The sequence below is a fragment of the Felis catus genome, chromosome B1 (assembly GCF_018350175.1).
Source record: "Felis catus isolate Fca126 chromosome B1, F.catus_Fca126_mat1.0, whole genome shotgun sequence".
NCBI classification, from domain to species: Eukaryota; Metazoa; Chordata; class Mammalia; order Carnivora; family Felidae; genus Felis; species Felis catus.
Genome location: NC_058371.1, coordinates 31,251,317 through 31,272,486, shown reverse-complemented (window position 1 = coordinate 31,272,486; position 21,170 = coordinate 31,251,317). Strand labels below are relative to the sequence as shown.

The following is a 21,170-nucleotide window of genomic DNA, read 5'->3' as shown; positions in this document are numbered from 1 at the left end:
TTTTCTTCAGTAACCCCTGTAAGACGTAGCTCAGAACGGAGCGTGAGGTAGATGTTTAGTGCTTCGTGAACACTTCTCAACTAATCGGTATGTTCAGGATAAGAGCTGAACACGAAAACGTCTGAGAACTCAGTGAACATTAAACTCACACCGTTCATAATCGACTCTCTGCTCCCCCTCCTTCTTGGCAGCTCCCTCTACTTGTCCTCGCCTTTTCCAGCTTCTATTCCCTTTTGTGTCTACCTCTTCCAGGAAATCACATGAGCTAATCATGACAGGTCAGGGTACAGAGTGTCAGAGTTTTCCATCGTCTCCTGGGGGGGGGGGGGTGGGCACGGCTGATGCTGCTTATGCCATATAATCAACGTGTGTCTGTTGAGGAAGTCACGCTATAGAGTATAGCGGTAAAATCATGACAGATCTCTGCTTCTTACTGGTTTGGTGTCACTGGATGAACTGTTCAACCCTGATGAGTCTCACTTCTTGGGCAGGTGAAACAAGGATAAAAATACCTCATTGTACATTTACAGGGAAACCACAAGTTAAATAAAATCACACTTGAATAATGGGCCAAAGATAGAGGATTGGATATGCCGGACACAGAACCACATGGATGACCGAGGCGTTTTCATTTTAAAGAATGATCTAGAAAAGCCATGTTTAAACCAAAAGAACTCCTCAAAGTGGAGTTAGTCTGTGTCAACTAATCTGAAGGAGAAGGAGCATCTGGAAATCACATACAGCCCACGACGGCGGCCCAGGGCCACACGGAGGTGAGAGGAATCTGAGCAGGTCTGCTTCCTCTCGGGAGTGACGCGGTGGAACAAAACTGTGAAGGGAAAAAAGCAGTCCTCATACAGAGGCCAGAAAGGACAGTGGCTACCCAACAGCAGGAGGAAAAACACTCTTTGGCTTATCAGCCACAGAAGCTAAGCAGGACCTTGAATTCGGGGTAGCGATTCCCCTTTCATTTTCTCCTGATAATAAAAAGGGGCTCAGGAAAATCCCTCCCAACTTTTTACTGCCGAAGGTCACTTTGCTATGTTTCCCCACAGAACCTATGCTCTGAAAAATTTTAAATGATATACAGTAGACGAAGGGCCTACGTATTGACCAACACAGATCAACTGTGCTGTAGATGTTAGTTACATGAAACACATGACTATTTGTTTCTCATATTTTTCTATACACTGTACGTGTACAATGGGGTAGCAGCCTAATGCGCGAATATAAAATCTATAAAACCTATTCCGTACTCTGAAATCTAGATTTTCACAGATCTCATAAAATCTGTAGAACCATGTGAGTCCAGATTGGGCTCTCTGCCAAATGAGTTCTGATCAGGCTAGGTTTTTGGCCCTAAATTAGTAACGTCGAACTCTTTATCTTCAGAGTTTTTGGACTTAGGAATTCCAAAAGAATTGTGTTTATACTACCCTATGTAGTTTTCTAAAAAAGAGGTAGTCTTTTTGAAAGATTCCGTTAAGCTTTACGAAATGTAAAAACTAGCGAGTAGCAATTTCAAAACTTACTACGAAGCTACAGTAAGCAAAACAGGCTGGTACTGACATGAGAATAATAGATACCTGGAATATGGAAGAGAATTGAGAATCCAGAAAGGAATCAAGTTATCAATCGTTAACTGAATTTTGGCAAGGGTGTGAGGGAAAGAATAGTTTCTTCAATAAGGGGTGCCTGGGCAGCTACATTTCCACATGCACAAGAATGAACTTGGAACCTTACCTCACACAAAATATAAAAATTAACTCAAAATGGATCCAAGGCCTAACTGTAAGAGCTAAAATGATAAAGCTCTTAGAAGAAAGCAGAGTGAGGGGCGCCTGGGTGGCTCAGTCGGTTAAGCGTCTGACTTCGGCTCAGGTCATGATCTCATGGTCCGTGAGTTCGAGCCCCGCGTCGGGCTCTGTGCTGACAGCTCATCAGAGCCTGGAGCCTGCTTCAGATTCTGTGTCTCCCTCTCTCTCTGACCCTCCCCCATTCATGCTCTGTCTCTCTCTGTCTCAAAAATAAATAAACATTAAAAAAAAATTAAAAAAAAAAAGAAGAAAGCAGAGTGATAAGTCTGTGACCTTGGATTAGGCAATGTTTTCTTAGAAATGACACCAAAAACATAAGCAACAAAAAAGAAAAAGTAGAAAGATTAGACTCCATAAAAATGAAGACATGTGTCCATTAAAGGACACTCTCAAAAGAGTTAAGGACAATCCATATACAGAATGTGAGAAAATGTTTGCACATCCTATATCTGATAAGGGTCTAGTATCACAAATATATAAAGAACACCTACAATTCAACAACAAAAAGACAAAAAACTTAATTTAGAAATGGACAAAGGACTTGAACAGAAATTGCTCCAAAGAATATATGCAAATGGCCATCAGGTACCTGACAAGATGTTCAACATCATCATTAGTCACGAGGCAAATGCAAAGTAAGACCACAAGGAGATACTACTTTACATCCACTGGGGTGGCGGTAATTAAAAGGAAGGAAAGGAAAATAAGTGCTGGTGAGGATGTGAGGAAACTGGAACCCTCAAACAGTGCGGGGAGGTATATAAAATGGGGCAGACACTGGGGAAAACAGCTTTTTGGTTCTCCGATAAGTTAAACATAGAAGTTCCATATGACCCAGCAATTCCACTCTTAGGTATGGACCGAAACGAATTGAAAACAGGTATTCGAGCAAGAACTTTTGCATGAATATTCATGGCAGCACTATTCACCAGAGCCAAAAGGTAGATACAACTCATATGTCTATCAGCTGATGAAGCGATGAATAAAATATGGTATCCAAACAATGAAATATTATCCAATCACGCAAAGGAATGAAGGACTGATATGTGTCACAATACGGGTGAAGCTTGAAACTATTACACTCGGTGAAAGAAGTCAGACAAAAAGGTAACATGTTATGTGTTTCTAGAATTATTTGCACTTTTGAGATTAGGCAAACCCAGACAGAGGAAATCAGATTGACGGTTGTCAGAGGCTTGGGAGAGGGGAAATGAGGAGTGACTGCTAACAGGTACAGGCTTTCATTTGGGGGTGGACATGTTTTAGAAGTTAGATAGTGGTGACAGCTGCAGATCATTGTCATTGTACTGAATGTTACTGGATTATACCCTTTAAAATGATTAACACAATGAGTTTTATGTTATGTAAATTTTACCAAAACACAACAGTGGGTAGACAACTATTAGCTTTTTAGGGACCCTAAGGCATCTGGAAACCTTAGTTTTTTTGGAATGACTGGCCAAGATGTTGGAACACAGTAAAAAGAATCAAAATTATTGACTATAATTAAACGTGTTTCTAAAGATTTTGATAGATCTTAGGAATTCCTGTCCTATAAACCAGGGTTTATCGGTCCTGGCACTATCGTCATTCGGGGCTGGTCACCGCTTTGTGGTGGGGCTGAACTGGGCACTGTGGCGGGTTTAGCAGTATGCCTGGCCTCTACCCACTAGATGCCAATAGCACCTCCCACCCCAACTGGGACACTGTGACAACCAAAAATGCCTTCACATGTGGCCAGATGTCCCCGGGGAGCAAAATTGCCCCTTGTTGAGAACTACCAGTTATGACTTCCGCAGGACAGTTTCTTTTTCTGGGATTTCACCTTTTCCCAGAGTCTCCTCTGAAAGAATCCACTTCTGCGACTGTCCTTTAGTTATTTCCTAAGGACAGTGAAATCACGTTGAAAAACAACACAGTTGTTGACTGCAAGTAAGTTTCAAAAAAAAAACAAAACCATTTCTCATTATAAGGGATCAACTACGGGATCAACTCACAAGCAGCAGGTTTCTCGCGGGCAACTACACGCCCTGGCAATAAGCTAAATGTGGATAGCGCGCGCACACACACACACACACACACACAGAAGAAAGAAAAAGTTAGTGTTCAACATTCCCTTTTCAAACCCTTTTTGGGCAAAGACTATGGGTCTGCAGCATTCCAGAATAATGACAGCTGATGTGCCTTTTGTCAACTATCCCTCCCTCCCTTTTGAAAATGCAAACCTAACTCCTTCCAGAACCTCTTCTGATACCCTTTACTGAATCTGGAATCCGATACCCTTGGCACAGACAGCAACCTGTGCCCCAGACCCCCCCTTAGCGGCCATTGCCAGGGAGGCGAGGCCACGGGTCCAGGACGCCAGTCCCCTATCTGTTTCATATCTTGGACTTCTGAGTATTCCATTTGAAGCTGGAGTTTCCTTTGAATTCACGCGAACAAGGAGTTCTGAAGCTGACAAGTTTGAAAGCCACTGGCCCCGCACACGCCCATTTTACTACAGATGAGGAAACAAAACCCAGGCTTTTGACTCCTGGCTGGACCACTCGCCTCTCTTCCAGGGAAGCCGGCCAAGCAGCTCCAGCAAGATGTCACTTCACCTCTGTTGTGCCTCTGTTTCTGCTTCTCTGCATGAGCACCCAACTTCTTACAGGCTTGTTCTGGGAATTAAAATTGAGGCAGTAAAGTGGCACAGGAGCACCATTGCTATGGACTGAATATTTGCGTCCCCCTCCAAATTCACATGTCGAAGCTCACCCCAACGGGACAGTATTTGGAGGTGGGGCTTTTGGGAGGTGATTCGAGTTAGATGAGGCCATGAGGGTGGGGACCCCATGATGGGATTAGTGCCCTTGTGAGGAGACAAAGCTCGTCTTTTCTCCGCCACATGAGGACACCCCAAGACACCAGCTGTCTGTGAACCAGGAGGAGAACCAAGCCCCTGACCGTGCTGCTCCCTGATCTTGAACTTCCCAGTTTCTAAAATTGTTAGAAATAAATGTCTGTTGTTCAAGACACCCAGTCTGTTACAGCAGCCAGAAGTGACTAAGAGAACTATCTATCCCATCAGATATGTGAACTACTTATTTCTTTTTCCTAGGAAGAGACGTGTTAACTCTTCACATGATTCTTTTTAAACCTCATATGGGTCAGGGTCACGAGAGAAGGCTTGGCCTTCTGGACTATCCAAGGACTCTGCCACTGTCTGACTCCATGGGTATCTTCCTCTAACTGCCCCGTCTGGAACCACAAGCTTCCACGGTGCCAAAGGAAATGGTCACACACGGGGTCGGTCTAATTTCTGCTTCACACGCTGATATCAATGGAAGAGGTACCTAAGCCTAGGTGGTGACGTGAAGGTTAAGCTGAACTTCCTCATCCCCTTTCTAAGTTCTTAGTAAATCTAAAAGAATGCACACAGTTGATATTTTACGGTGATTTATCACCGCCAAAAGACACTAAGGAAGGACGATATCCATGAGCCAGAACCTCTGAGAAATTTCTGGCAATTACAGGTTGGTTGGTCATGAGCAGCTTCAATGAAGGACAGATAAGTCCTCCGTTAATCTCCAGAAAAGAAGATAAAGGTAAGAGGTTTCCCAGTGGCTGCTCAGTGATACCCCCAGGGGCTTTGAATAACGGATGCTGGAGACACAGGTTTTGTGTCTTTGTGTCTTTTGTGTTTTGAACACAAAGACAAATCTCAATTGTACTCAAGTGTCTGAGAAGAGTATGAATGCTGAGGTTCACAGGGGGAGGGAGGCCCCTCACTTTTCCCAGGCAAGGTCAGCAGACACGTAAGGGGAGGCTCTCCTGCATGGGGATCCCAGGGGGCCAGTCATGCCACCCGGAGGAGAGGCCACCACACCCCCTGTGCCAAGCAAACAGGACAAAGAAACCCTGCTCTGTAAAACTGAAACCTTTTCCTTCTATCTCCTTCTCTGCTCCCTATGGATACACAGGGTCTGTACCTTAGCCAACCTAAACTACCGCAAAGATCATTCGTTTCCTTCTCCCCTTGATCTGGGTCTGAAAGATTTGCCCAGGGACCCACCCAGGTCCAACTAGAGCCCATTTCCTGTTTCCTGACCAGTTCATCCTTAATGAAGGTTGCACAAAAAAAGGATTACTGCTCACATGAAAGGCTTCAGCTGTTCTGTAGATGAGATGGGTCTGAGAAGTCAGAGGGACGGTCCACCTTAACAGCGGTAATCCGGAAGAAAATCTCTAAATTGCATTGAAAGGGGACGTAAGGGGTTTGTAGAGTGAATGTAGTTAAGAGTGACAAGAGAACAGTGTGCCAATAAAATGGAAAGCTAGAAAATATATACATATCCAAAGAGAATACTTGCCAAAAAAAAAAAAAAACCAATAGGCTGACGTTAAGTCGTTTATAAAGCACAAAATACCGAGAGACAAAGGAGTAACAACAGTATTTTCAGATTAAAAAAATATATACGGACAGCTGGGTGGCTCAGTCGGTTAAGCAGCCAACTCTTGATTTCAGTTCAGGTCATGACCTCACGGTTTGTGGGTTTGAGCCCCAAGTCAGGCCCTGCGCTGATGGTGCAGAGCCTGCTTGGGATTCTCTCTGTCCCTCCCCCCCTCCCCCCCACTTGTGTGTTCTGTCTCTCTCTCAAAATAAACAAATACTTAAAAAAAAAAAAGAAAAAAAAATATAACTCAAGTTCTACACTCCAAACAGTTGCCGTGCATGTGTTTAGGCTCCGGCATGTAAGAGCTTAGAAAATATGTTTTGCCTATGTTTTCACTGATAAAATTTTATTCGGTCTTATACTCTGCTATAGTAGCAAAGTAAATACTTTAAACCTTGTGAGCCATGCAGCCTCTGAAGCAACTCAAGTCCCCCGCTCTAGTATGGAAGCAGACATGGATGGTGTGGAAGCCAGTGGGCATGGACGTGTTCCAATAAAACTTTATTTACAAAAACAGGCCATAGTTGGCTGGTCTCTGTTCTACATGATAGACAAAGCAAAATCCAGAGCCCGTGAGTGAGTAAATCACAGTATAAAAGGGCGATTAGTATTACTAAACTAAATTATAGAAAGAAACAAAAAGCAACGTAGGTAATACAATCATTTAATGGCAATACTCTAAATCCAAAGTACAAATATTAACCCAAAGATGTGAATTTCAGGAAGAAAGGAAAATCAAAGTGTGCTAAACTTCTTTCCTTATGTGGGCAAAGGTGACTGACAGAAGTTGTGGTAAGACACAACTGAAGGTTTAAAAAAAAATGCTTCTGAAAAGCTCTAAGATAACTTCTCATAGAACTAAAAATAGGAGACAAAACGTTTCCAAAACATTGCAGAATTAAAAGGCAAAGGGGAAAAAAATGGTTCAATTTGCAAGAGACAGAAAACAAAAAAAAAAAAAGGAAGAAAGTATAAAGCAAGAGGACAAACATCAAAGCAAATTATCTGTTACAATCTCTGGAAATTAGTTAAATCCTTACCAAGAGACAAATACACAGACTAGACAGACACATAGACCATAAAAACATTTATGTGATGCAAGATACACAACCTGATACATAAAAAGGCAGGCAAAGGTATGTTGGCAAATGCAAACAGAAACATATTAAAGATTACAGTATTAATTTTTTATATGTACATATCAAGGAAAAATAAATAGGACAAAAAGTCTATATTTAATGGAGATATTATTGACTCAGTCTTTTAGGTATCAAGCAACTACATCAACATACATAAAGCAAACCTGTTAAAAATAGAAGAATAATTGGAAGACTTCTTCCCAGTAGCAGTGAGAATTTAACCATACCTCCTTCAGTATTTGACAAATGAAGTAGATGATGAGTAAAGATAGAGAATAGAAGGTCTTAAAAACACCACTATTAAAGTTTAGTTAACATATGCTTATTAAATATGAAATCTATTAACTCTGCTAATTATTGATCATATATTAAGTCATAAAGAAAACCTCCATAAATTCCATAAGCTCGAAGTTATTTAGTTCACATTTTCTGACCACAATGCAGTAAATCTGAAACTGATTTTCAAAAGTGGAGGATTCAAAACACCAGTTATTTGTAAATTAACAAACAACAAGAACACCACGGCGAATCCTCTTCTTTCTACACAGGACAAAGGAGACATTGACAGTGGAAAGACAGAACAACCCAATGAGAGCCCGGCCTAGCAAAACATAGGGCAAGGAGCTTAATCTTGCTTAAAGGAAAAGGTACAGCTTTGACTGTCTGAATCTTAGGCAAGAAAGAATTAAAGTACACGAAGCCAACATTCTGCACAAAGTCATACAAAAGGGCAAAATCTAACGAGAAAAAGTATAAGAAAGAAATTTCTACAGATTAAATTATTGCGCCAGAAAACAGATTAAAATGATTAATAAATCCAGGCCATGGGTTCCTAGAAAAATCTAGTCAAATAGACAATCTTCCAGGGCTATCTTGGTGAAGACAAAAAGAGAGAGAGAGACAGAGAGAGAGAGAGAGAGAGAGAGAGAGAGAGAGAGGGGGAAAACATAACCACAGGATTGGGAAATGAGAAAAATAGAAAATAAATGAAAAATTAAAGAATTTCCTGGAGAATTCTATTGTAAAAATGTTAAGCCTCAATGAGAAGGAAAATGGAAAATAAGAAAACAAAGATTATCAAATCTGACAATCAAAATAGACCACTATCCATGGAAGAAATAGAAACCGGTCTCCAAGAATTGCCTCCATAAAAGGAGCTGTGCCCAAATGTTTTATGGGCAAGTTCTTTCAAACCTTGAAAGAACACATAATTCTTATGCTATTTAAACTGTTATGGAGGGTAGAAAAAAAAAAAGAAAAGTGTCACAGTTGGCTTTATGATGTTAACATAAACTTGATACCAAAATGTGACCAAAACAGCATACTAAAATAAAACAATACAGTCACTTCACATAGAAATATAGATGCAATCCAGAAACAAAATATTTAGTATATTTCAGTAGCATCAAAAAGAATAATGCCACTGATCAGATGGAATTTAATCCAAGAATACATGGATGGGTTAATACTGTGAAATAAAATTTATCAGATCGGTGTCAGTGATAAAAGCTGATGCTGATGCGTGTCAAAAAAGGAGCATTTGATAAAATTAAAAATTCAGTTTTGGTAAGATTTTTCTATAAACTACAGAAAGGTACTGCCTTGGTATGAGGAAATACGTTGATCTAAAACCAACAATGGGTGCCATATCTAGTGTCGAAACACGGAAGCAGCCTTTCCCAAATCCCCTACAATAATCACTTTTCCAGGACATGTTAGCAAATGCGATGAAAAGTACAATGTAAACAATCATTCAAAAGTCATTTGGGAAATAAATGGAGTGACATGTCATATTTCTCAACAGGAGGTCTTGGCATGATAAAGATGTCACTTTTCAAATTAATCTATACATCCTAATCAATCATGATCGACCCGTGACAGGATTCGTGTGTGGTGGGGGCCAGTGAGCGACAGGGTGTCACTTGGCAAAATGAGTCCAGGGTTCTTCTGGAAGAATAAACGTGCAAGGACGGACGAGATCGTTTTGAAAGAGAATATTCTTCCAGGGGCCTTAAACCAAAAACTATGAAAATGTATTATGAAACCACAAGAGTTAAAATAATGTATAGAACTTTTCAATCACTATGATGTATACCTGAAGCTCACATAATGGTGTATGTCAACTATAATACTACAATGAAAAGGGAATAAACGATTTTAAATGAAAAAAAAATCATGGGGCACCAATGCTAGAGCGGAGAGACAGGTAAATGGAACAGGAGGAGTCCCAAGATTCTTTCTAATATCACAAAGGTGGCTTTCCAAATAAGACAGGAAAGGGTAGATTATTCACTAAATCTCTCAAGAATACCTGGATAACCATTTCAAAATCGATACAGTTAGACATCACCTACCAAAGTGCAAAAATAAATTTCAGATGGGTTACAAATGATGCCCTAAAAGAACTAGGAGAAAATAGAGGTTATCTGACTGGCATCGGGGAAGCATCTCTCCAAGCATCCCCGAGAAGGCACAATTCATGAAGGAACAGATTAAAATAGGTGACTACATAAAAATTTTAAATGTCCATATATTTGCAAAACCCACAAAAACCATAAAATGTGAAAAACCCAATGGACAACATAGTTGCTAATGTATGTACAAGAATTATAATATCATTAAATACTCCTCATCTTTATTCTCATTTTAGTAAACCTCTCTGTCTTTCTGTCTGCAATCCATTTGCCATTGGTATTCCACAGATGGTGGATGCCACCCTGGAAAGGAGGACATGATTCAGAGGAGCGTCCCATTTAGCCAGAAAAAGAAAGGGAAGGTCTTCCCCATCTACCCTCTATGGGTGGACTGTGTGGGGAAACGGGGAAGGAAGTAGTGGGAAGAGGCAGTTGGATGTCTGCTCTGAGCTCCCCTCTCAACAAGGACCTTGGGCATTTAAGAAAAAGGTGGGAGTGAAGGTGGTTTTTCCCACTGTCCATTCTGGGCATCTGGGAGATGGCACGTGACAGGCCGTACCTATGAAAGTCACAGCCAGCATGTTTGAGCAGACAGCAAGCCCAGTCAACGCGCCTGTGGCGTGGTGTGGAAGGCACCCACGGGACTCTCCATGCCTTGAGACAGGGGTGAAACAGTGTTGAGGATTTTAGGAGCAAGAGGTGATCAAGGGGGGGCAGTCGGGACAAAGTGACTCTCTGGCCAATGGCAACAGAGCAGATATCTCCCCAGCCAGGAATGAATGGAGTCACAGGCCAAACCTTGAGAGTCTGAGGTCCCAGGGAGGACTCCGTGGGGCTGGGTCATCAGGTGGAGTAATGGGCCACCACGACCAGCCTCAGATTCATCAGGGCACAAGAGCATGGGCTGGGGGGTAGTGTTAAGTCCCTAGACTACACCAACCTCCCCAGTGCAGGATACTAAAAATCACACTTAAGGGTCAGCCAAGCACCCTAATTTCCTATCTACATACCCACGAAATCGTGTGAGCCCCTGGACCTGATCAAGTTGAAGGCAAGTCTGAAAGGCTTGTGTTATTCAACAGAAACTGAATATATAAAGACATTGCTTAAACGATCGGATCAGGCTGAGCTTATCGGATTTGACTAAAATTGTGTGTGTGTGCGTGTGTGTGTGTGTGTGTGTGTGTTTCTGAGGAAGTTCATGAAAAAGATCGCATCGGTTTTTGGAAGATAAAGAAGCTACATTTTCTCAGCACTATCTGATCATGGCATGAGAAAAAACTGGCAACCGGGTATATACTACAGATAAGTGATTAATGTCCTCAATGTATAAAAAGAGCTTACAAATAGAAAAGAAATAAAAAGAAATGGAATTATAAAAAGTGGCCCCAAAGCACAGACAAGCAATTTCATATTACAAGAGTCGAAATACAAATAACTAATAAGAAAACAGGGGGGACTTTTTCAAGTGGTAAAGAAATACTTGGTTTAAAAAGAAGCCGCTCTGAAAACGTCCCGCTGGCCAACCAACTGGCAGTGTTAAAATACAGCGAACCTGCTAGACAAGGAAAATGCCTTAGAAACAGGTCCTCACATCCGAACCTGAAACCGTGAGGCCACAAAGCACAGCAATGCCTTAGTCCCTTAAGTGTCGCCTGCTTCTAAGTAATGGCTTGCCTGTCTGTAGCCCGGTTGGAAAGAGTCGGTTATCGTTCAAAGCATTGTTGGAACTCATTTTAGATGTTTTCTGAGCCTGCAGCACATTCTTTTGAATATGACGGTAAATCTTCATTGACAGTTTCGTCTTGTGGAAAGAGCCAGAATTAATTTAAAGCCAAGTCTGGTTAGACTATTTGTGATCAGAGAAAGGTTTTCTCGTAAATCTGCCCTGGAGGCAATGACAAAGAGGCATTCCAGAACTACGCAGCAGCTCACGGAAGTATTTGCAACCGTGAGAAGAATGGTGCATCTTTCGCCTGTCCTGTGTAAAGGTCTCCCACTGGTCTGTCCACAGTCTTCCTTCCACTAAGCCTTTGATAGTTTGAAATACAGGCTTGTTCCTGCTCAACCACTCATAAAATAGCTCTAAAAGCCTACTTAGTCTGGCCCTCTTTCTCCAGTTTCATTTGTTACCAGTTATCTCACAGCCTCTCAGTTCTGGCTACACTAGCCATCTGGAAAATCCTCATGGACATCAGGCCAACCTTGTCAGAGTCCTTGCCCCCCTCACCCTTTTGGCCACTGAACATCTCCCCATTCTGCACCTCCTGGCTCAAAGGTCAAGCCCTCCTTTGCAGCAAGACTTTTCTGCACTCCCTGCCCCGGGCCACTCACCTCCACAGTGCATGTTGTCAAGGCACCACCCACACCCTCTTCATTGTACGTAGTCTGGATTTTTTAATCAGACATTATCTGATTAATATCTAACTCTCCAAAGAGATTAGAAGCCTGCAGGAAGGCAAGGACCCAGACTGGTTTTACCTGGTGCATTACCTAAAGGCCAGCGTGTAGGAAGCTCTCCATAAATAACTAGCAGGTGAAAGAGAAATGCAATTTGATATGCTTGTGTGGCAGACAAGCCACAAGATGGTCAGAATCACCCTCCCGCCCTCCGGGCGTCTGCCATTTGCCCATCAGGACAGAAACCCGTGTCCTTGTCCCTTGCACCCATGCTGGCCTTGTGCCTTGCTTTCACTGCAGAATGAGACAGCAGTGACACGGGCCAAGTCTGGGCCTAGCTCTTCAAAGGCCTGGCCGCGTCTGCCCCGGCCCGCTTGCAGACAACGGCCACGTTGTAAGAAAGCTGGTCTATACCCCTGGAGGAAGAGAGGCAGCCAATTCTGAGAGCCAGCCCCAACAGTCACACGTACTGGCCTTGACTCATCCCTGACCCACAGAATCCACGAACCGTAAAAGAGTTGCTGCCTTAGGCCACGACGTTTAGGGATGGCACGTGGTACAGCAGAAATAACAGAAACTGGCCTCGCGTCTTAAAATCGTTAACAGTTCTGAGATTGTCTTCACATCACATCTCTAAAAGGTCAACCTTCTCCGTAAGAGTCAGGGGCCTGATCCCTCTGTGCCTGCAGCCGAGCCACATAGGGTCTGGTCATCTTGGGCATCCATAAGAGTCAGAGCCACTGTATGTCATTTATACATTACACGCACTTGTCCCTTTTCCCTGCTGTGTGTCACATATCACCAGCTGAAAGTCTGCTATGTATTTAATTGCACAGATTTCCGGCTCCATTAGGGGAGGGATTTTTTTTTTCTTGTCTTTAGCTCCAGTGATTCTCTAGCTGTCTGGGACATAGGAGATGCTCAATGAAATTTGCTGAACGAATGAATCCTTCTTTGCCTCACTGCTTCCCGATGATTCGCCCCTTGCCAGCTTTGCCTTCCCTCCAACACCCCATCTTAAAACACATGCTGGGGCGCCTAGGTGGCTCAGTCGGTTAAGCGTCCGACTCTTGGTTTCAGTTCAGGTCATGATCTCACAGTTTTGTGAGTTCGAGCCCTGGGTCGGGCTCTGTGCTGGCAGCTTGGAGCCTGCTTGGGATTCTCATTCTCTCTCTCTCTCTCTCTCTCTCTCTCCCTCTCTCTCTGTCCCTCCCCTACTCCCACTGTCTCTGTTCCTCTCAAAATAAATAAATGAACTGATAAAAAACAAAACAAAAAAAGAAACCACATTCTCCCTCCTCACTACTGCGTGCCCTGCTATCTTTTTAATTTTAACATTAATTATCAAATATTCTATGTCTACGTGAGCCACAGCTCAGCCCCACACTGCCTCCTTTGGCTCAGAGATAACAGCAATGCCTACGTCCAATAATAATAATGCCTGTTTTGCATTTCAATCAGATAACCTGCCCAAGGTTCAGACACACAATTATGCAGTCAGTAAATATTGCCCCCTTATCCCTTTCTTTCCAATGCTCTCTCTCTTTCTCGGCCCTCCAAGGGGATCTAGCCCTCACAGCAACGTCCTTGTATGTCAGTAATGGTCTGCAAGTCACATACATTCTGATAAAATTCACATGTGTGGCCATCACAGCACTGTGCTAGACAGTTGACCTGTATAACATCTCCTATTTTATGAAGAAGCAAGCCTAGCTTTAAATCTCAGGCCATGGCTCCCCCCCGCCCCCCCCCACTCCCCCCCCCCGCCAGCGCACTGACTCTGGGACTAGCGGGTTCTAGGCAAAAAGATGAAATAGGCAAAGATGATGTACGTGCTTTAGGCGCTGGAGCGCCCCCCTGAGGCATATTTTTTACCCTTCCTTCTATCACAGAAGGCTGACACCTTCATCTTCTCCCTAGTCATCTTCATGATCAAAACCTGGCTTTTAAAAACATTTACTCCAAGGTGTCCATGGCTGATAACATCATCCTCACATGTGACACCCCTCCCGACAAGGGGTTCCGAGTTCCAACTAGACATTTAGGATGCAAAAGGAAAACGAAACCAGCAAGACGTAGACTTGGAAGTAGGCAGGTCAGATTCATACCTGCAGTCACACTATTCAGTCCAGAAAATCCACCCAGCCTCGAGGGGAGGAGCAGGGGAAGAGCAAAGCGCCGAGTCTGTGAGGAGCCATTGTCACAATGTAGAGGAGTGACCTTCAGCGATAGAGAGCGCTCACTCACCTGGCTATCCCGGGCTGGTTCCCACACATGTGGGCAGCTTGCTATACCACGTGCATCCCTGCCTGGCTTAGTTTCTAGTCCCGCTATTCTCTGTCATACTTGTCATACTTAAGAGCTTGTGTCCATTGTGTATGAGAATATAGTGGCATGTGTATTCTTCTGTCCACACTTTGCAGGAAAAATGTACTCAAGACAGTTACTAAAGACAAATAATACCTCGCTGATGGCCCAGTGGAAGTAGGGCAGGCTTCAAGTCAGCAATGATACTTCTAGAAGCTTCCACAGTGACCTCCAGGCACCGTTAACTGTTATAGTCCTTAGCACTTCTATTTTTTTTTTTTTTTTTAATTTTTATTTTGAGAGAGAGAAAGAGGGAGGTAGGGGGCAGGGGAGAGAGCAGAGGGAGAGAATGTTAAGCAGGCTCCATCCACACCCATCATGGACCCCGACGTGGGGCTCACTCTCATGAACTGTGAGATCATAACGTCAGCCAAAATCCAGAGTCAGACGCTGAATCAACTGAGTCACCCAGGTGTTCCCTTAGCACTTCCAATACCACCTCCTACGCTTGTGATAATTGTTCCCAATTTGTTTTCTTAACTAGATTGTGATGCCCCTGAAGGCAGGGAATGTGCTTTATGCATCTTTTTCTAACTCAGTGCCTGGTACTTATTATACAGTCAATAAACCTGGAAGAAATAGTCTCTTGCTTGTTTGGTGCCATGAAGAAGCTGTGGACCACAGATCTGGTAGGTTTAGGGATCTTCTGCCGTACGGGGCAGCAGGTCAGACTGCCAAAGAGGAGTTTTCAATTTCCCTCCCTCGGCACCCCATTATCAGGATTTAAAGGAAGCCCAGTGATTCTGGGTGCTCTTGTCTTGCCATCACTCCCCTCCACTGTAATACTTCAGCTCAATGTTTACTAACTCCCCAGGAGAGCGGATCCAAGAGGAAGGCCATGGTTAGACCAGAGCCCCCCTTCCCCTGAGTGAGCTTAGGAACCAGCCCACCTCCCTGGACAGCTCAGCTACCACCAGAAATCCCAACCCCCCAGTCCCCCATCATCACCTGAGCTTAGTCCAACATCTGACTCTATAGGACTCCTAATCTGTTCCGGTTCATGTCCCTGCACAAACACACGTCTTTACTGTGGTTCCTACGTACAGTCATCGGCAACATTACCCATAACGCTCAGCCTCTTAGCTGTTGGAGAGTAACGCGCAACCTTCTCGACTGGTCTTACTTTCAACTTGTGACTGGCTGTAAATCTCAAATATGTCCTCAGGACTTCCTGGTGACTCCACTAAATTTCCATAATCTATTTACTCTCTTGCCTCACAGGTGAATATTGTACATCTTCTTTTGCTCCTCAAACCAACAATCATTTCTTATTCCTTTCTCGCTCGTAGCTGATGATCTTGCTTCTTATTTTGTCGAGGGCATAAACATACACCAAAGAGGGGATTACCTTTCCCCCTCCGCATGTGCTTGCCTCTGGGCTTATAGACCCCGGCTTCACCCTCACTTCCCGACCCTCACCTGGGCACTGAACCCCACCTCCTCCCTTGCCTATACCATCATTCCATCAGAATGGTATCCTATCTCCCACCTTTGGAAATTCTCTCTAGATCCTTCCAGCTATACTCTATTTCTCTGCTCCACTGTCTAGGAAAACCTTTCCCAGGAGTTGAGTCTTTTCACTGCCCCCACTTCTCCATCTCTCATTCTCTCTAGAAAGCACACAGGCAGGCTTTTCTCTCCATCACTCCACTGAGACTATTATTCTCAGAGGACCTCATCATATCACCAAGGACCTCCACATGGCCAAGTCCAATGTGGAGTCCCAGCCCTCCTCTGCCTTGGCCGAGCAGTCACCCGTGACACAGCTGAATACTCTTGCGAGGCAAGAGAGTAAATAGATTATGAATACTCTTGCCTTCTTGAGACATTTCCATTTGGCTTTGGGATCAACACGGTCTCTTGGTTTTCCTCCCTCTTCCCTGCCACTCTCTTCCAACTTCTTCTGCTAATTCGTTCTCCTCTCTCTGGCTCTCAAGTACAGGAATGCCCCAAGACTCAGTCCTTACCTCTCTTTTCTCTGTATTATGTTCTCCTTTGTAGACCCTTTCACTTCCATGGCTTTAAATATATGGATGTGTTCCCAGTGTATATGGTAGCCCAGCTCCAAATTCATGTATCTAACTGCCACTTGGCATTTCTACTTAGATGTCAAATAGATATGTGACTATATGGCATGGCTACATGGCTACACAAAATAAACACTTATACTTCACGCCCCTGCCAGCCCCTTACAATCCAGTCATTCTCTGGTTTTCCTAGAGTAAAATGCGCTGTTTACCCTGGTGCTTAGGCCCCAGACCCGGAAGTTATCTTTAACTCCTCTCTTTTTTCTCATACCCTATGCCCAACCTTGTCAGCTCCACATTTGGAATAAGTACCGGATGTGATCACTTCCCACCACCTCCACCTGTTTCACCCACGTGCGAGACATCTCGGTCTTTCCACCCTTGGCTTCTCTAACGGCCTCCCAACCGGGGTCCCTGCTTCCACAATCATCCCCCCAAACAGCCCACTCTCCAACCAGAAACCCAAGTGATCCTTTAAAAATATAAAACCAGCCACATCCCTGTTAACACCTGTCCAATCGGATGGCTTCCCATCACAATTAGAATAATATGCAAATTCTACTTGGGCCTAAAAGACCCACATGACCTTGTCTATTTCCACAACCTGTTTCTGGACTTGTCTGCCCACTCATTCTCTGTAGTTCAGCCAGGCGGTGGTCTTTGCTTTGCCTTGAACAGGTCAGGCTCTTTCCCATCTCTGTACTCGCCGTTCCTCTGCCCAAAAGGTCCTTCCAGACTTTGTAAAGTTTGCTCCTCACTTCAGTTAGGTCTCTGCTTAAATATCACCTCTTCAGAGAGGACTCGTCTGACCACCCACCCCGTTGTCCTACAAATCTCTATCCTCTGATCCTGCTTAGTTTTTTATAGTGTTTAGCAACCCGTGACTTCTTCTTTAATTTTTTTTTTCAACGTTTATTTATTTTTGGGACAGAGAGAGACAGAGCATGAACAGGGGAGGGGCAGAGAGAGAGAGGGAGACACAGAATCGGAAACAGGCTCCAGGCTCTGAGCCATCAGCCCAGAGCCCGACGTGGGGCTCGAACCCACGGACCGTGAGATCGTGACCTGGCTGAAGTCGGACGCTCAACCGACTGCGCCACCCAGGCGCCCCACAACCCGTGACTTCTTAATACATATTTATTTGTCTATCTCCCCCAGAAGAATGCAAACATTTTACTGGCAAGGAGTCTGCTGCCTTGCTCAAACTATGTCTAGAACAAGTGCTCAGTATACACTTGATAAGTACATGGATGCATGAAAAAATACGCAAACTTCAGAAGGAAGTAAGAGATGGGATGCAGAAAGATAGGGAAGCAGGGGCTCAGGTAGAGTGCTATTGAAATAAATTCAAAGCTGTGATGTACTTCTAGGAGCAGAGTCAGCAACAATGATGGGTAGGCACAATGGAAAGTCAGCTAGTGAACTCAGAAGGGCCTCTCAAGCAGCCCTGTCGGATGGAAATTTCTGCAGCGATGAAAATGTTCTATATCTTTGCGGTTCCCAAACAGTAGCCACTGGCCAGATGTGGCTACTGAGCGCTTGAACTTTGGCTAGTGAGATTCAGGAACTGAATATTAATTTTCTTTAACTTGCATTAAATAGCCACATGTGACCGGTGGCTACGGTACTAGAGAAGCTCCAGAACCTTCCCCACACTTGTGATTTCAGAATAATAATGCAAACCTCACTGAGTTGTTGAGGGGATGCATGAAATTAAAAGCCTGGACAAATGAAACCAAGTTGGCCCCCAAAACTAATAGCTATTATTACACGGAGTTGCAAAGTAAAGTACTTTAAATACATGCTACTTAAATTTGGCTCCAAGGTGCCAGAAACAAACTTTTATTAACTTTTACCATATTTTTTTTTTGTTTGTTACAGTTAGCGGATAACCAATGTGTGGGTCTATACTTGAGCTCCCAAACTAAAAATAGCCAACAACCATTTTGGGATCTCACGAAGGCCTTTCGGGGATAGATGACTATTCCAAGTGGATCGGCTTGCTGATACTTACGATGAGCTAATTAGTTTTGACAACAGCTAATTTAGCATTTGCAAAAATTGGATTTGTAACATTACTGCATTATTTTCAAACAGTGTCATCTGCAGCTTCCAGAACGCTCTTGGATAAGAGGACTGTTTGTTTTGCTACTTACTATTAAAATACAGGGGAAAGTATTTACTTATAGGAAACATGATGTTGAATTCTTTAAAGCTTAAATTCTTCTGGACATAAAATCATCTTTTTTTCCTTGTCAGGGGCTCACCACACTTTCTTCCATACCGAATCCAGAAAATAAAATTAACACAGATATAGAACTAAGCAGACCATTATGACTAACCCTTAGGAATAATCTAATCTAATAATAAAATGACACATTTGTTCAGAATAAGTACAGGGCTTATTTTTAGGCCAAGAGAATTTGCAGTTCAGAGCGGCAGAGGTGAAAGTGGAATCCCACAGCCCTCCCTAAGAGTGTGGAGGAGACTCTGAGACTCCAAAGAAGAGAGGATCTGTTTAAATTAAACACATGCTCACAGGCATTAAGAAAAGCTGGCGTTCTTATTAAGGAGACCAATTAATCTGCATCTGTTGGAAACAGCTTTACAGTAGTTGAAAAGGTGCCTAAGGACATACTGTAAATGAGACTGGAGAAGAAAGGAAACTGAAATTTACTTTTCTACCGGGGAGCATTTCCTACCTGCTCCCCTCCCCACCCCCACCTCTGGCTTTGCTGTTTGAAATGCAGATCCTTTCTCTGCCACCCCTGACCTTGAGTCTAGCAGAAGGGGAAGGGGATGAGGAACCCTAACTACAAAGATGGGGTGTTTGAAGACTTACCAATGGGCATCACTAGGAAAAAAGGCAGCCAGCAGAGGACGAAGCAGCCGACCACGATGCCCAGTGTTTTGGCCGCTTTCTTCTCCCGGGAAAACTTGAGGAGCCTCACGGAGAAGTGCGTCTTGTTCTTGGCGCTGGACACCCCGCTGCCTCCTACCGGGGCATTTTTCCGATGGATGCGGAGCGTCACCTGCTCCGAGTCCGACTTGTCAGTCTTGAGGCCGGACTTGAGGCCCCGGCTTTCCCTCTTGGCCACCACGTAGACCCGGCAGTACATGACCAGGATGATGGTCAGTGGCACGTAGAAGGAGCCCAGGGCCGAGAAGAGCACGTAGCCCGGCTCCTCGGTGATCTGGCAGATGGTCTCGTCTTCAGGGGCCGGCTGCCTCCAGCCAAACAGAGGCCCGATGGAGATGACGAGGGAGAGCGCCCAGACACAGAGCAGGGCCATGAGACCCCTCTTCTGGGTGACGATGGTGGGGTAGCGCAGCGGGTAGCTCACACCGATGTAGCGGTCGATGGAGATGATGCAGAGTCCCATGATGGACGCGGTGCAGCACAGGACGTCCACCGCCGCCCAGATATTGCAGAAAACCCTGCCAAAGGCCCAGTAGCCCAGGATCTCAAAGATGGCAGAGAAGGGCAACACCGTGGAGGTGAGGAGGAGGTCGGCCACCGCCAGGTTGACGATGTAGTAGTGAGTGACCGAGTGCAGATGCCGGTGGCAGGCCACGGAGAGGATCACTAGGATGTTGCCCAGCACACCGAAAATGATGAGGCCCCCCAAGATCACCCCGAGCAGAATGGCCTTGGATATGTTCACTGGTGCCTGCGGATGGGTGCAGTTGGAACTGTCGGAGGCATTCCCAGAGAGAAACACCATGGTCCCAGCCGGGGCCGGCGAGGTCCGGCTCTCGGGAGCCACCCCCGGGCGAGGGCGGAGGCGGGAGCGAGGGAGCAGAGTCAAAAGGTCTCGGCTCTGGGGAGCCTTGCCCGCTGGGGTTAGCTGGGGGTGAGAGAGGGCGTGTGGGTGGGAAGCAACCCCGGCCTGCCCTGGAAACCCTCAGAAGGCCACGCAAAAGGGCAGGGCATTAAAGGCGACATGGCCAGGGACCCACACGCGGGGCTACCCGCGGACCCTATCCACCCGCGGCGCTGGCCTTCCGGCCCCAACTCCCTCCCTCCCCCAGGCTTGGCGCGAAGCTCGAGGAGACACGTTGCAAAATGCAATCCCAGAACTACAAGAGCCCGCTTCTCCGTACTGTCCGATCCGTCCTGCTTAGAAGACTGGGCATTCTGCGCGTAACTGGGAATTCAACAATCCAGCGCCAGCCTCCCCGCTACCCACAATCAAGTACCGGTGTGCCGTCGACTCTCAAAGGCGGGGACCGCCGGCATCTGGGCGCTTCTCCCGGCCCGCAGTTACCCACGGTGCGACCGGCGCGCGGTGGACTCGTGCTAGATCCAGCTTCTGCGCGCGCAGGCTGGGGGAAGTGGACGCGGAACGCTGGCCAAGACCGAGGCGGCTGCGGGGCGTCGTCGGCCCCGCGTTCCCCTGAAAGAGCGCAAAGAGAAAGGCGGGGTGTATACCGGGCGCCCTGGGGAGCGAGGCCGTACCGGGCCCGGCGGCTGGGTGCCCCGGCGACTCTGCGGTCCCGGAGCGGCGTGCCCTGCTGCAGCACGGGCGGCGCGGAAGGGGACCGCGAGCCGCTGGGAACCTGCCTTGGC

General features: G+C 45.3%; 1 protein-coding gene across 8 annotated transcripts in view; it reads right to left on the bottom strand.

Moving 5' to 3' along the window:
* Positions 1–20,325, bottom strand: part of ADRA1A (adrenoceptor alpha 1A) — a 119,269-nt gene extending 98,944 nt beyond the window's left edge. For all 8 annotated transcript variants that reach the window (XM_045055356.1, XM_006930617.5, XM_006930618.5 and 5 more), the window contains exon 1: positions 19,443–20,325. In XM_045055356.1, coding sequence (XP_044911291.1) covers positions 19,443–20,325 — 883 coding nt within the window. The remainder of the gene's footprint in view (positions 1–19,442) is intronic.
* Positions 20,326–21,170: the final 845 nt, after the last annotated feature.